Source organism: Anoplophora glabripennis, unplaced genomic scaffold, assembly GCF_000390285.2.
Source record: "Anoplophora glabripennis isolate ALB-LARVAE unplaced genomic scaffold, Agla_2.0 scaffold145, whole genome shotgun sequence".
NCBI classification, from domain to species: domain Eukaryota; kingdom Metazoa; phylum Arthropoda; class Insecta; order Coleoptera; family Cerambycidae; genus Anoplophora; species Anoplophora glabripennis.
The window spans coordinates 574197-588422 of NW_019416303.1; the positions used below are offsets into that span (position 1 = coordinate 574197).

Below are 14226 nucleotides of genomic sequence, written 5' to 3' on the forward strand. Positions count from 1 at the left end.
GCTGTCGTGCATATAATCGAATAAACGCTATTAATTCATTACTTGTTACAATTTTTACTATTTAGTATTTCTAACACTCATACATATTTTCAAATTCATCAAATATTGTATATCATATAATTATTTATAAGATTAATAATATGAATATCATATTTAAATGGAAAATAATATGTATTACGTTACAAATATATTGATTTATATTTATAACTGTATCTTCATTAATGTAGCTTCAATGATAATAACTATATATAACTATATTTATATCAAAAAATTATTTAGAACTAGAATATAAAATGTTATAAAAGAATACGCATAGATAGTCAACCAAAATATTAACTAACCGAGTTTTCGCGAACGTGCTCTTATGCGAATTACTTGTTATAACTTGTTTAAACAAGCGCAATGGATTAGACTGCAGCGATTGGGTGTCGCATGGATCATTAGTTTATTGTCTGGCATCAGGCAATAACAGTGAACATTTAACAAAGAATGTATAAAAAATAAATAATACATTTTCTACAATATTCATTCGTGCTGTCATAGTGCAACAATACTTTATTAGTCTGTAAACAAACATGTGAACGTATGTGAATATTCAATGTTGTATAAAACCGCAGGTAAGTTTTCGAAAAATATTCTTGTGCTATTCGTTATTTAATACAATATTTATTATTCCCAATAGCTAGTATGTACATGATAGTATAGTAAATATCGAATCATCATGATACCAATACCATCATCAATACCTCCGGCAGAACCTGTATTGTTACAACATGTTATGCGTGTTAAATGGCAAATCAATGAATGGTCTCAAGCAAGATCTGCAAGCATAACATCCTTCGACCCAACACAATATGGCTGGATATTAAAAAATAATGTATTGTGCTACAATTATTTTGAAGGAGATACGGCCATGGAAATGTTACAAAAATTCATATGTTCCTGCAGTGGAAAGTTACCCTGCAGCGATGAAGACATTTGTTCTTGCTTATCACAAGGCTTCAAATTTTGCGATCTTTGCAATTGCTCTATAAAATGTCAAAATGCAGAAATACAAACTGATAATACCGATTCGGAGACTGAAAATTGATTTTTTATTAAATAAGTAGTTAAGTTTATATTTAAATGTAAATATATTTTTTTGTATTAATAAATTCCTTTGATATATGAATTTTTTGTAATGTTTAATTAATTTATTTTTCATTTAAATATATTCATATCAAATCTTAATTATATGATATACAATATTTGATGAATTTGAAAATATGTATGAGTGTTAGAAATACTAAATAGTAAAAATTGTAACAAGTAATGAATTAATAGCGTTTATTCGATTATATGCACGACAGCACTATATCTATATACATATAGCGATACGTAGGGGTGGCGCGTGGGCACTAGCGGCCGAAATTCAGCTGCAAATTTTACGGGTTAAAAAAAAGGGGCTGGTTTAAAAAAATACTACATTAAAGTATAAGTCTCGAGGATCGTTTTGCGCTTTTGAACTTTCCGATAGCTTTGGTAGGAGCTGAGATATGAATTTTTAAAGTTGGCAACTTAGCCATTTTTCGACCTTAAATCGCCCCAAGCTCGAAAAGGAAGCGTTCTACGAAAAAATGTGAAGAGACAAAAAGTGTTTATTTTTGCCCAATTTACCTTAGAAAATTTTGCAGAGCGTTTTTTTACAATATTTTTATTTTGCAACCTTTTTTGTTAATAACAAATTACCTGCCACTCGGACAAGATGTTACTTAGGTTTTTTGTTAGCAATAACTCAATGCATCGATTACAAAAGGTTTCATCCTGGCCTCTCCTCGTGGTCGGTGACCTTGATTTTCTAAGCATCTTTTTAGGGGTGAACCGTTCGTCTATAAAAAGGTCAACACTGCGGGAGAACACGTAATGACGTCACGATACCGGCCATTCGGCGATCAAGTCATGGGCAGTCGGAGAGATGTGTAGATATTTGCTATACTTTTACCTATATTATATACCTATATTTTTAAGTGTATAAATAGAGAGTGTATAAGAGATATACATCAAGTCTTGTTGAAATGCATTTTTCACACAACATATTTATTATAAACATAGAATGACTTGGAATGCCTAAATACATTTTCGGATTTTTCTCAATGACGTAAATGGTGCGCTTGTCTACATTTTCTTTTGCGTTCCATTTTTGTACAAATGTACCCAACGTACTAGACTCGGTACTTGTGGATGTATGCGACGACGTGTATGTGCCAGTGCCAGTAGTACTTTGACTAGTATTTGAAGCAATTCAGAACCACCCTCGTTTTTCTTTGGTTGCCCGTCTAGGGGGTTGTAAAATATTATTATTTAAATAAATTGCTTATAGGTCCCTCTCGCCGACGTATTTCGAAATTTTTATGAACGGGTACGTTTAGATGGGGTAGAAATTTTTTTTTTCGGCATAAACTTTCAAATTCTGCTCTAAATGTTAATAATAATATTTACAACCCCCTAGACGGGCAATCAAAGAAAAACGTGAGTGGTTCTTAACTGTTTATAGGTCCCTCTCGCCAACTATTTCGATTTTTTTGTGAACACGAACATTTAGATGGGGTAGAATTTTTTCCGGCATAAAGTTGAAAATTGTGCTCTAAATGTTCAAATAATAATATTTTACAACCCCCTAGATGTGCAACCAAAGAAAAACGAAGGTGGTTTTGAGTCCCATATAGGGTTGCCAGATCTATTTCATGACAGACCCGGAGAAATTGACGTCCAAAAAAAAAAAAAGGTTTTTAGGAAATTTTGAAGTCAAATCGTTTACGAGGAAATCGATCTCTTAAAAAAAAAAGGTCTACAGCAGCTCAATGGAAAAATTGATGTCTAAAAAAAACAATCAGATCTCAGGAAAATAAATTTCGGGGTTAGGACGTCTTAACCCGAAGAAATGACATTAACCCGGAGCCCGGAGATGTACCATCAAAACCCAAAGACTGGCAAGCCTAGTCCCATACCGTGGCTGGGAAACCGTGGATAACATCGAGTTGATCCTGAGGTACTTTTAAAGCCTGGAACTATACAATATTTGTACAATCCTCGGTTTCGATTCGACCCATTTAGACATAAAAACAATGATTAACGAAACTGCCAAGCGAACCACACCGTATGTATTAACACAGAATGGGATGAGAGCGAGCGCGAGCGGTGTGCTCTGCCAGTAGCCCGTACCGGTATTATGACGTCAGGCAATGGTTGCTCAACGTTTTTCCGCGCTCTGTTTTCATTAATTTATTTTACATATTTCTCGTTGAAACAAAAAATTGATTTTTGGCTTACTAACTAACTAAAAGGTAAACTTTTGGAATATGCAAAAAAATTCTACTGAATAGGCCTACGGCATAGTTTCTAAAGTTATTGTTAAATGTGGTAGTATTGATTTATAAGTAATTCATGCTGGGTGAAATGACCCCTTGAAAATGTCCGATGGGCTTGCAGTCTATGGCATATGTTTTTTTGGCAGTCAGTAGCATTGTGTCTCGTGAGCACAGAGCGGTGCATGGCTTGATCATAGATTTTAATCTATTTCTGCTACTAGAACGCGTATTGCCGTTTACTAGCATAATATAGATTACTACTGTTTATTTATTTGATAGTCGCCACAAAGTTTCCAATGTCTAATGATTATAAAGTTATAATTTATTTCTAGATATTTAAAGAAATATGTGCAGACAAGACCCCTTCTGTAGAATTCGATGATATTATATTTCTAAATGCTAATATTTAAGCGGTACTCTTTCGTTAAGCAAGAAGAAATCCCTATTAAAGACGAATTTAAAGATTTTTCGTGAAAAAAATATATTGTTAGCCACAACCGCCACAGGGCTCATATTCTTCCATTTTATGGGTGGTTAAAATTAAAACAATCTTGTTATTATTTCATTGACTTCATGCCCTTGCAGTTGCGGCCTTGCTGATTCTTGGAATTCTTTTGCAGGTGATAGCATTCATTTGCGGGTTGATCGTGATAATACTGATGATAATGGGCCTGGCCTCAACCGACTGGCTTATGGCAGCCGGCTGGAGACAAGGGCTCTTCATGCACTGCATAGAACAGGGGGCGCCCATGCCCCTGCCCTTCAACATGCAGGATCCCCCTGGATGCTACAAATCCAGAGACGAAGGTTGGTAGATAAACTTTATTCCCTTATTATGTCCTTAACCGAAGAGTAAAAAGAAGGATTTTTCAAAAATTGAACTTATTTTATTCTTCGTTCACACTCAAAGCACTTAATTGCTAATTACATTTAAAAAATAAGTAAATACGTCATTATTTTATTAGGTATTCAGCAATATACACGTACTTTATTATTGCTGACGTTCTAAAAATATACCTGCTAAGCATATAAAAAACCGTTACTAATAGACGCCTTATCTTTAGTAATGTTGTTTTTACTTATTTGCTTTACTTATTTATTGTTTATATTAATGAATCAATGTTAGGCAAACCCCAATAAAAATTCAAAGAAATTATTGATAAGGGTAAACAATGGCAGCACTTAGAAACAGAGCTGTGTAATAAAATCTATATGAATGGCACAATTAAGCACGGGCGTAGCTAGGGGGGGCAGGGGTGTGCGCGGCCCACCCCAGAAAGTTCGGTGCCCACTCCAGAAAAAAAGATCTAATATCTTAGTCATATTTTTTTTAGAATCAAATACCGGGAAGTCGCTGATTGCGAGAGCTTTTTTTTATTGTAGCTACGTCCATGCAATTAAGTTATTTGTTCATTACAACCTAAGTTTATAGCAGTAATAAGTAGGGTCGTTTCCTTTTTTATGTCTTCTTTTCCCAAAGATTTGCGTAAAATAACATGTAAGACATATTTCGTCAATTTTAATTTTCGACCGTTTTGTCACAACAAATGGCTCCAACTTCTGAAATATAATACAGGTATAATTACTAAAATTAATTGTAAACCTACAGACTTTTTGTTAGCTCTTTCGGAAACGTATCCAGGTTTGTGATCAAATCAAATATATATACTTTAGTCATAAATAAAAGTTGCTACCACCGATTTGCTGAATGATTGATATTCGTTGGTTAATTTACCGTTAATCGTACAACAGACAGTTTTAAAATGTAAAAAATTGAAATAATATTTTCTCTATGCGGTGATAAAAATAGGAGTTGGCGGCTTAGAGACCTACAATTATAGTGTAAAAATGTAAAATGTAGTAAAAATTATCATAATCTTAATTTAATGATACCTTACCTTAATCTTAAACCCCAGTATTAGTCTTAACCCTAACATTTTTATCTCGCCTATAAAAATTTGGTCGTAACCTCAGTCTTAATAATTTACCAGCAACACTCTGGGGACAGAAATGACGGATTTTTGCGCATGCTTACGCAATAAGTTGTGGTCCTAGTCTTATTGTTAGTCCTAAAAGTTAAACGATAGGAATTTTCAAGGTCAGGTCAGGTTATCCTTTGTTACAGTTATTTTAAAAACTGTTTAGTTTTACACAGGGTGGTTAAAATTTATTGTCGAATTTAATTAACTTTGAACCGCCAAAACTTGTTTTTTTCTAAATGGAACACCCCGTATATTTAATCACAAACTGTTATAGAATTCTAGTCTCTATCTATCCATATTACACTTCTCTATACTTATCTCTCTTAATTATTTTTCTGTTATTGACGGTTTTTGTGATATTTAAAATGACCCAATTTCTTGCGATGATGGCTGTGAAATTGTTAGGAAATTAAAAACAAAACAACCAATATGTATAAATCGTCATTTGTTATTAATTGGCCCATTGGCTTACGCCATAAGACAGCCTGTACATCCGACCGTGGTGAATAATATTTATGCCCCAAATCTTGATTATACCTGCATATAATATTCTGTTTGTGAATACCAATATCTTTCTGTGATATTTTTATATGCCCCATGACTTGCGGAACCCGGCAAATGTTTCGATTTTTGTGAGGAACCCTACGCCTAAAAAAATTTTCGAACTCATTTTTTACTGATTATATATTTATAAATACTACGAGTAACAAAAAAATATTCCACTAAGTAAAAACTAAACTATGGTTTTAAATTTTAAAGTAAATATTTATTGGATAATTAAAAAAAGAGTAAATATAATCAATGACTCGGATGTGCTTGAATATTTTTACGTAATACGTTGAAATCAGGTGCTATTGTCGTAAGTTGCAATCGCATTCGTGTGTACTTATAAAAATAAAAAAGTTTTAAGAGTAATTTTTTTTGGATTTTGTAGTAGGTATCAACATTGTTAATTTGAAAATTTTGAAGTTTTGACAGTCGCGGAACCTCCAGAGAGGTTGTGGGGAACCACAGGGTTCCACGGAATACAGTTTGAATACCGCTGCCCTAAACCTTTCCGGCAGTAAATCTAATGTTGCTTCTTTCACTATTTCTGATATCTCCTCTTCAGAATCGCTCGAATCCATTTATCTTTTCTAAAAAATTGAACACACGACACAGTAATAGATACAAACAATAAGGCGACTTTAACCACAGATAACAGATATTTTTCTTTTTTCTATGACTAACTACGGCCTATTGTTTATGTCGCAGTAACAACGAAAAAAATGTAACTCTAATAAAGGTTGGACAAGTTAAGATGATTTTATTAGGTACTGTTGAAGATAGAGAGATAGTTGTCACCAAATACAGAATTACGGACCATATGAAAAGGCCACAGTGGCGTAACGTTATTAAAGGGTAATTTTTTCATTCATTGTTTCGAATCAATTGCGATGGCGTCTAACTGTTTTAAACGTTTCTGTTGTACAAGCTATTGGTTTTAGAGCAGTCATCAATGTAAATGTAATGAAACTTCCTAATTTTGAAGCTTTCAGTAAAAACGTCACCATTTAGTATTATTTTGAGGAATTTGGATGCAATATGACAAACAAGAACATATGCTACATATTAATTTTAATTTATAATCATTTTATGGTTAGATAACATGTTATATGGAATTTTTCTTATGGAAACGTCTGAATTAGAAAAAATATTAATAATTGTATATTTTTCAGCATATATCAGAGCGGCAGCTACATTATGTGTGATAACCCTCCTCACGGACCTAGTGGCCACAGTCTTGACAGGTCTAGGACTAGGAACCAAAGACCACCACACCAAATACAAGTATTACAGGTTCGCCGTCATAGTTATGGGCCTGGCGTGTAAGTTTAGAAATTTTTGGTTGCTCGAACCATCCAGATCTGAACCCGCTAGACCACGAATTTTTGCATCCTTAAATATGTTAAAGTTCTCAATCATAAATCTACGGATTTAAACACACGTCTTTGTTTATAATGTCCTGTGAATTGTAACACATCTCGCGCATTTCCACAATTTTTCGCTTTTCTGAACACTTACGATTCCCAGCTGCAAAACTTTGACAAATAAATGTGCCTGCAATTTTGTCCTTGCAGATTTGGCTTTGATCTAAACTAGAACGCCGTCATAACGACGGCGAGTACAAAGCGGATCAGATGCTGGAGGTTCTTCTGTAATTAAAAGCAAACAGCGGATATCAACGTGTGTACGTGTCTCTGTGTGCATTTGTATTAATAATGTTTATGTCTTTGCAGTGGTAGCGATACTCATCGCGCTCATAATTTACCCCGTGTGCTTTGCGGCGGAATTGAATTTAGGTAAGTCAGGTTAAGTGCTTTCTGTATTATGACGTTCTAGTCTTGTGTTTATGTTTGGAGATGTTAATATTTTATCCGAAAATATGATAAGATCCAGGAAAGTATCCTAAAATCAAAACGATTTTTTTTCAAATGTATTGTGAACACAGTAAAGTGGGTAAATAAACTCAAAATTCGAAGTCGCCCCTTAGCAACATTGGCAGTACCTACTGATGAAATTGTAAATATCGAGGTTATGCAAAATTTAATAAATTAATGTTATTGATATTTAACATATGGTGCAACTAAAAAAAAATAATATTTTTTTGTTTTTATTTTAAATTAAATTTAACAAAACTATACAAGGTGTAACTATAAATTTTATCATCATATCATAAGCTCATTTTCTCAGATTTCCTCGTGAATTTTGTTTCGTACGCGACTAGAGCGCGTCTTTATTGATTCATATATTTTTTCATACTGCTGTAGTGTAGTTTGTTTTTAATATTTGTTTCACATAAAGTCGTTTTATGATAAGCTGGACAAGTGTAATATATGAAATCTGCTGTCTAATAACTTTTCTTTATGAAGTTCAGAAGTACCAACAAAAACATTGAGGTTAAGTTATTTGTATTCATATTTTACTTCAACACGTTTTTCATAAAAAATTATAAATTACGATTACATTTTTTTTTCCATTTTATTAATTAAAAAATAACTAATTTCACCTTTTTCAAGATAATACTCATTTTCAATTTGTCTTTATGACTTGCTTGCAAAGTTGGTAGTAGCGGTTTTTGTTTCAAAGAAATTCACAAAGTTTGAAACAATGTAAAACCAAACCCTTTAATAATAAATTTATGAATTAACCCATGAAAAACTTTGCGAATTTATTCTCAATGTAAAACAATTATAAAAAATAGATGCAGAAATTTAACAATGAAGACACACAAACACCGTTCCGTCACTAAACACTAAAATAAATAACTAAGATTATGTACTTACACTACATTAAACACTTCACAAAACAACCTGCACTATACAAATTCTATAAGTAAGTCCATTGCTTTACAATTTGATAGAGTAGTTTCAAAATCTCATGAGCCGCGAAATGCGCGAAAGGCGTGGCGTATCCGCATAATTCTTCTAATAAGCACGTTGTGAAAACATGACTCAGAATTAGACCACGTGCCTCATTACAACCAGAAATGAATTAAGGCACTTGGGCATCAATAAAGTCAACTGGCGAATATTCGTTATATATATATATTTCTATTGCTTAAATTAAAATAATAAAGAATAGGGCATTTTATTATGATATTTGTAATTGGATCAAAAGCTTGTTTACGCTACGAGAGCTCGAGATAGACTGTGAATAATAGATCTAATGTTTTTAGGACGTAGAATAATTTAGGCGACGACGGTCGGAATTATGTTTCTGCGCATATGAAGGTCAAAGCTCATAAAATTTTGAAACAACTCTACAACTCCTCAATATCATGTTTTAATATCTTTTACAAAAAAGTCACTTTGTCTACATAGATAATAATTTTTTTGTTTATCGAGACCTACTTAATTTTTCATAAATAAAATTATCGATTATTAATTAATTATTATTAATAATTATCTGCTATATTTCTAATTATTTCTTAACAGTCAAACAAGAATGACTTTTTCATAAAACAAAAAATAATAAATTCCTTCCTCTTTTCAATTTCATGCATGAATGCACTGTATATGTACTGTTGTTGCTATACAAAAAAATGGAAGAAAATACAACACGTTATGGGCACTAAAATATGGAAAATCTATTAAATTTGACATTCCGTTAGTATTACTGTTTGTATCAAAGTTAATTTTTAAACTGCACCTGTTTTTGGCAAAACCTGAAAAAAACCTTTATTCTGTCCTCACCGATTACAAGGATTTTAGGAGATACTTAAATTATCAAACGCCATCCATAAAATCGAACCGTGTCCATTATTTAATTTTTCCAAATATATTTGGACACTGTAATTGGGAAGAAAAGTAATTTTCAAAAACTATACAGAGTGTATTTAAATGGAGGGGCACAAATGATACCAGAGATTCCTTGGGTGAAAATAAGTCGATTTAACCTAACATACCTATATCCCAAGTCGCATAATAAAAAAGATAGAAAAATAAAATATAGTTTTTCCTTAATAATTTCCATAATTTTAGTCCGAAATGTTTCAAATTTTCAACAGAGAGGTTTTTTAATGATGGGAAAAATAATATAATAATGATTTTTGAGTGTCGAATACGAGGCGCCCTCTGCAGGCAACGTTTTGCATTGGATATGTAGTAACTTTTTTGCCAACCCTCGTATACAGCTTTTAGTAACAAGATATGAAATATTGGACCTTTTTGAACAAAAAAGGTATACTAATTGAAAATGGCTAAAGTCAACCGTTGAGGAGATATTTTTAATTAAATTATTTAAACCCTGCATTCAAGAAATCTCATTTGAAATAACGGTTCAGGTGAAAAAATATTGCAAAATACTTTTATTGTTAGTTTAAAAATAATTATTAGAAAAGAGAGCAAAACAACTATAAAACCAAGAGTCACTTAAGAGTCGATAGATAATTTAATAGAAACAATTGGCCGACAATAAAAAAAAACGAGATTTTTTAAAGGATATTTTCGAAGTAATTTCCATTTTCTTGTAAGCATAGTCTAATTCTACAATTAAAATTACTACGAATTGAAAAAATACATATGTATGTCATTCTTTACTTCCTCAGCTGCTGCAAAAATTCTTTGACGAAGCATCTCGACACTATCAATAGGGTTGGAATAAACAACATTTCTTAAGTGACCCCATAAAAAATAGTCCATGAGTGTGAGATCCGGTGATCGCGCAGGCCATTTGACTGATTTTGTAAATTGCCAAGGACAACTTCTTCAAGTTCTAGATCGCGAATCAGACGTCTTCTGTCAGTATATTTAGGACGAGGTTGAATGTGTCAGTTTTCTCGAAATCTTATTTCTACCGCCCGCCGCAAAAGTTTGTCTAGCAGGAACACAACGATTAGGATATCTGGCATGATAAAGTCGTACAGCAGCAGCACAGTTCTTGTAACATTCAAAAAATACTTGCAACATATCGACATACTCGTCATTAGTATACATAAATGGTTATTTTATTCAATTCCAAAACTATTTAATATCTAGGATGCAGATAAATAGTGACTAAAATTAATTAACACTTAAAACTAATACTTCAAAATTACAATTTTCGAGTATTATCAAATGACATTTACCTACTCGATTTTTTAATTTATTTAAGCAACTCGAACCTTCATATTCGTGAAGGTATAAATCCGTAACACTAATTTATGAAATTAAAAATATCTCCTCAACGGTTGGCTTTAACCATTTTCAATAAGTATACCTTTTTTGTTCAAAAAAGCCCAATATTTCATATTTTGTTACTAAAAGCTGTATACGGGGGTTGGCAAAAAAGTTACTACATATTCAATGCATAACGTTGCCTGCAGAGGGCGCCTCGTACTCGACACTCAAAAAACATTATTATATTATTTTTCCCATCATTAATAAACCTCTCTGTTGAAAATTTGAAACACTTCTGACTAAAATTATGGAAATTATTAAGGAAAATCCATTTTTTATTTTTCACTTTGACACCCTGTATCTTTTTTATTATGCGTCTTGGGATATAGGTATGTTAGGTTAAATCGACTTATTTTCACCCAACGAATCTCTGGTATCATTTGTGCCCCTCCATTTAAATACACCCTGTATAACTTTCTCATTCATAATATTGACTCGTTTTCATTTGATTTACATTTCTGATATCATATAATTTTTGCAGGAAACCGAACTATATGGGAGTTTGGTTGGGCGTACGGGGTAGGCTGGGGCGCCGCGATATTCCTGTTCGGGGGTGTCATCCTCCTCATGTGCGACAAGGAAAGCGAGGAGATCTACTACAAGGAGAGGAAGATCGTGCACGATAACGATTCGCGGGCCTAGTGGCCACATAGTCTGCCCGATGTTGTTCTCTGATCATAAAAGAGATTATGTCGCTTCTCTCAGAGGGTGCATGACGGATGAGAGGTTTGTGTGAATGGTCGCTCGCCTGTTAATGGATGTTGTACCTGGTCAGTTTGATTTCGGGTCATTGTTTTTTGCTTTGGCTATGTACAGTTTTTTCTTTGACTAGGCTATAGTTTTTGTTTAGTAGCTTTTCTTTTTACGAAGAACGGAATATTGCCGCGGTGTAAGAATGTGCAATTTTACTTTTTTTTACAGTACCGTTTCAGTCCTTGACGCAAAAATAAAGTGTGTTCTTGCAACGTGGCAATATTCCATGATGTATAAGAGTAAAATGGTTAAGGCAAAATATCTTGAGAAAATTTTGACATTTATATTGTTTTTGATGTAAGATGAGTTGTAATCATTTTACTCTACGTAATATTAATGGTACTAAGTTTTACCTTTATTTATTTGTACAAAAAATTTTAATCAAACTGATTAGACTGTATTTATTTATTTTTGTTGCTTGCCTGGTATCATAGCCAGTCAGCCGTTTTTGTATCTAGTTGTTACCATTTTTATATGCAAATTATTCGCAGTTACTCCAACAGGTTATTGCCTTTGCGAACTAACAAGTCAAACGAAACTGAGTTCTCTGCTTGTTAGTTTGCTAGGTTTTAACATTAACTTACCCGATGACAGTTTTTTTTCATTTTCGATGGCAAGTTCGAGTAACCGTGGTAATTTGCAGTGGAATGAGTGAATCGTGCGACTGAAGAGGCAACCCGGGCAGGCTAGATGTATGTAAAAAAGACTTAACCTATCTATTTGGTGAACATGCTGAAAAAACATGTACATAGTTTTCGATTTGCCATAAAACGAAGTTCTTCATGAAGATCGTTAATGCTGCCTTGAAAATTCACGTATTTTTCCCATAAAACTCTAATAAATGTTTTATCAAAAACAACTTATCTAGACTGAGTTACTGAATTTCGATACCTTATTTTATAGGCGTGAGAATCTCAACGATGTGATTTTTATGAAGAATTTCCCTGTGAAACCTCATCATTTATTTAAAGGAGTTTTTTACTCTAACGATGTACACGTTTGGCAGTTTTTAGAGAAAAACGAAGGACCATAACTTCACGTACCTTAATTTTAACTTCTGGACTATGTAAGTCAATGTACAACATAGAACTATTTATCACGACACAGTTTACTAAAAGTTACAATTAAATAAGTGAGGTTATGTCCTCTTTAATTATAGTGATATGTCAATATAGCTGTTAGATTCATGTAGAAATAGACGTTTTTATTTTACAACAGCATTAACTTACATTTAAAAGAAATTTGTGTTTCATATACTGAAGGGCATTATAGTTATACTTTTGATATACAACTTATCAATTTTTATACGAAATAGAAGTAAGAGTTTCTTTCGTTGTTGCTCTTGAAAGATTAAAACATATGCGGCTGCTAAAATTTTGTGATACACCTACTACTAATTGATATTATTTTACACAACTTACAATACTTAACACAAAGTTTAGATAGTTTTATTTATAGAGCAACACTTAAATAGAAAGTTTATAAATACGAACAATATTATTACTCGTTTTTGTATAAAGGTTTATAGGATTACTTTCTATTTTCATAATAGGGTACATAAAATAAGCATATCGTTATTGATAATAAAATTTACGAAATTGAAAATGCTACACTTCGGCTCAGTACATTTTCGCCTCTATTCAGAAAACGGTCTCTTTATTAAGTGAATTAGTAATTTGTTAAGAAAGGACAGTTACAGAATCTCGGTGTGGGAAAAATTGAGGATATACAGCTTTTGAGTTCCACTGCGGAAATGTACTTGGCACAAAAAGATAATACTCTGGACCAATGTTATTTTTTTAACGTTCTCTACTGCCAAAAATTCCCTTGTATAATTTTGTAATTAATTTAGTGTTTAGTTTCAGTGTTAAATCGATTGTCGTACACCTCTGTTCACTTGTCAAATAAACATGTACATATACGAAGTGTTCCAGAATAATAAGCATGTTAAGTAAGTAGCGATGTGATATATAGCTTATGTATATACTAAGTGTAAAAGCCATATATCTATTAAAGAAAATATAAATTATAAATATTTGCTTATATTTATTCATATTCGAATAGTTTTTTTTATTAGTTATTATTTTTGTTTCTTTTTGTATAAAATAACAGTCCCAAATGTGAAGTTGAGGAGTTAAATTATTTTTAAGTTACTTTCGCTAGGTTGTGTTCTGGTAAATAAAATGTATTTTTCAATTTGTGATGTATACTTTTAGTTGTGCACAAAAGTACGGATATTCTATCTTAAAAAATAAATCGAATATTTGTAGTAATGTTTCTTTAATACCTATCCCAAATAATCTGCTAATAAAAAGAATATGTTTGTATTCTGAATAACTATGTCACCACTTCAAAATGATAAAACATATAGTGTTACTAAATTTTTTATGCAAATATTCAAATATTTTTTTTATTTCATAAACACTAAACAACCTTCTAGACGGC

At 32.4% G+C, this 14226-nt stretch overlaps 1 protein-coding gene across 2 annotated transcripts in view; it reads left to right on the forward strand.

Annotated features, from left to right (window-relative positions):
• LOC108904288 (transmembrane protein 47) overlaps nt 1-14050 on the forward strand; it is a 422552-nt gene extending 408502 nt beyond the window's left edge. The window contains exons 3-6 of one of the 2 annotated variants that reach the window (XM_018706778.2): nt 3968-4154; nt 7048-7197; nt 7609-7671; nt 11510-14050. In XM_018706778.2, coding sequence (XP_018562294.1) covers nt 3968-4154; nt 7048-7197; nt 7609-7671; nt 11510-11670 — 561 coding nt within the window. In that variant the 3' untranslated portion in view covers nt 11671-14050. The remainder of the gene's footprint in view (nt 1-3967; nt 4155-7047; nt 7198-7608; nt 7672-11509) is intronic. The other variant, XM_018706779.2, reaches the window with a different exon arrangement.
• The last annotated feature ends 176 nt before the right edge of the window (nt 14051-14226 follow it).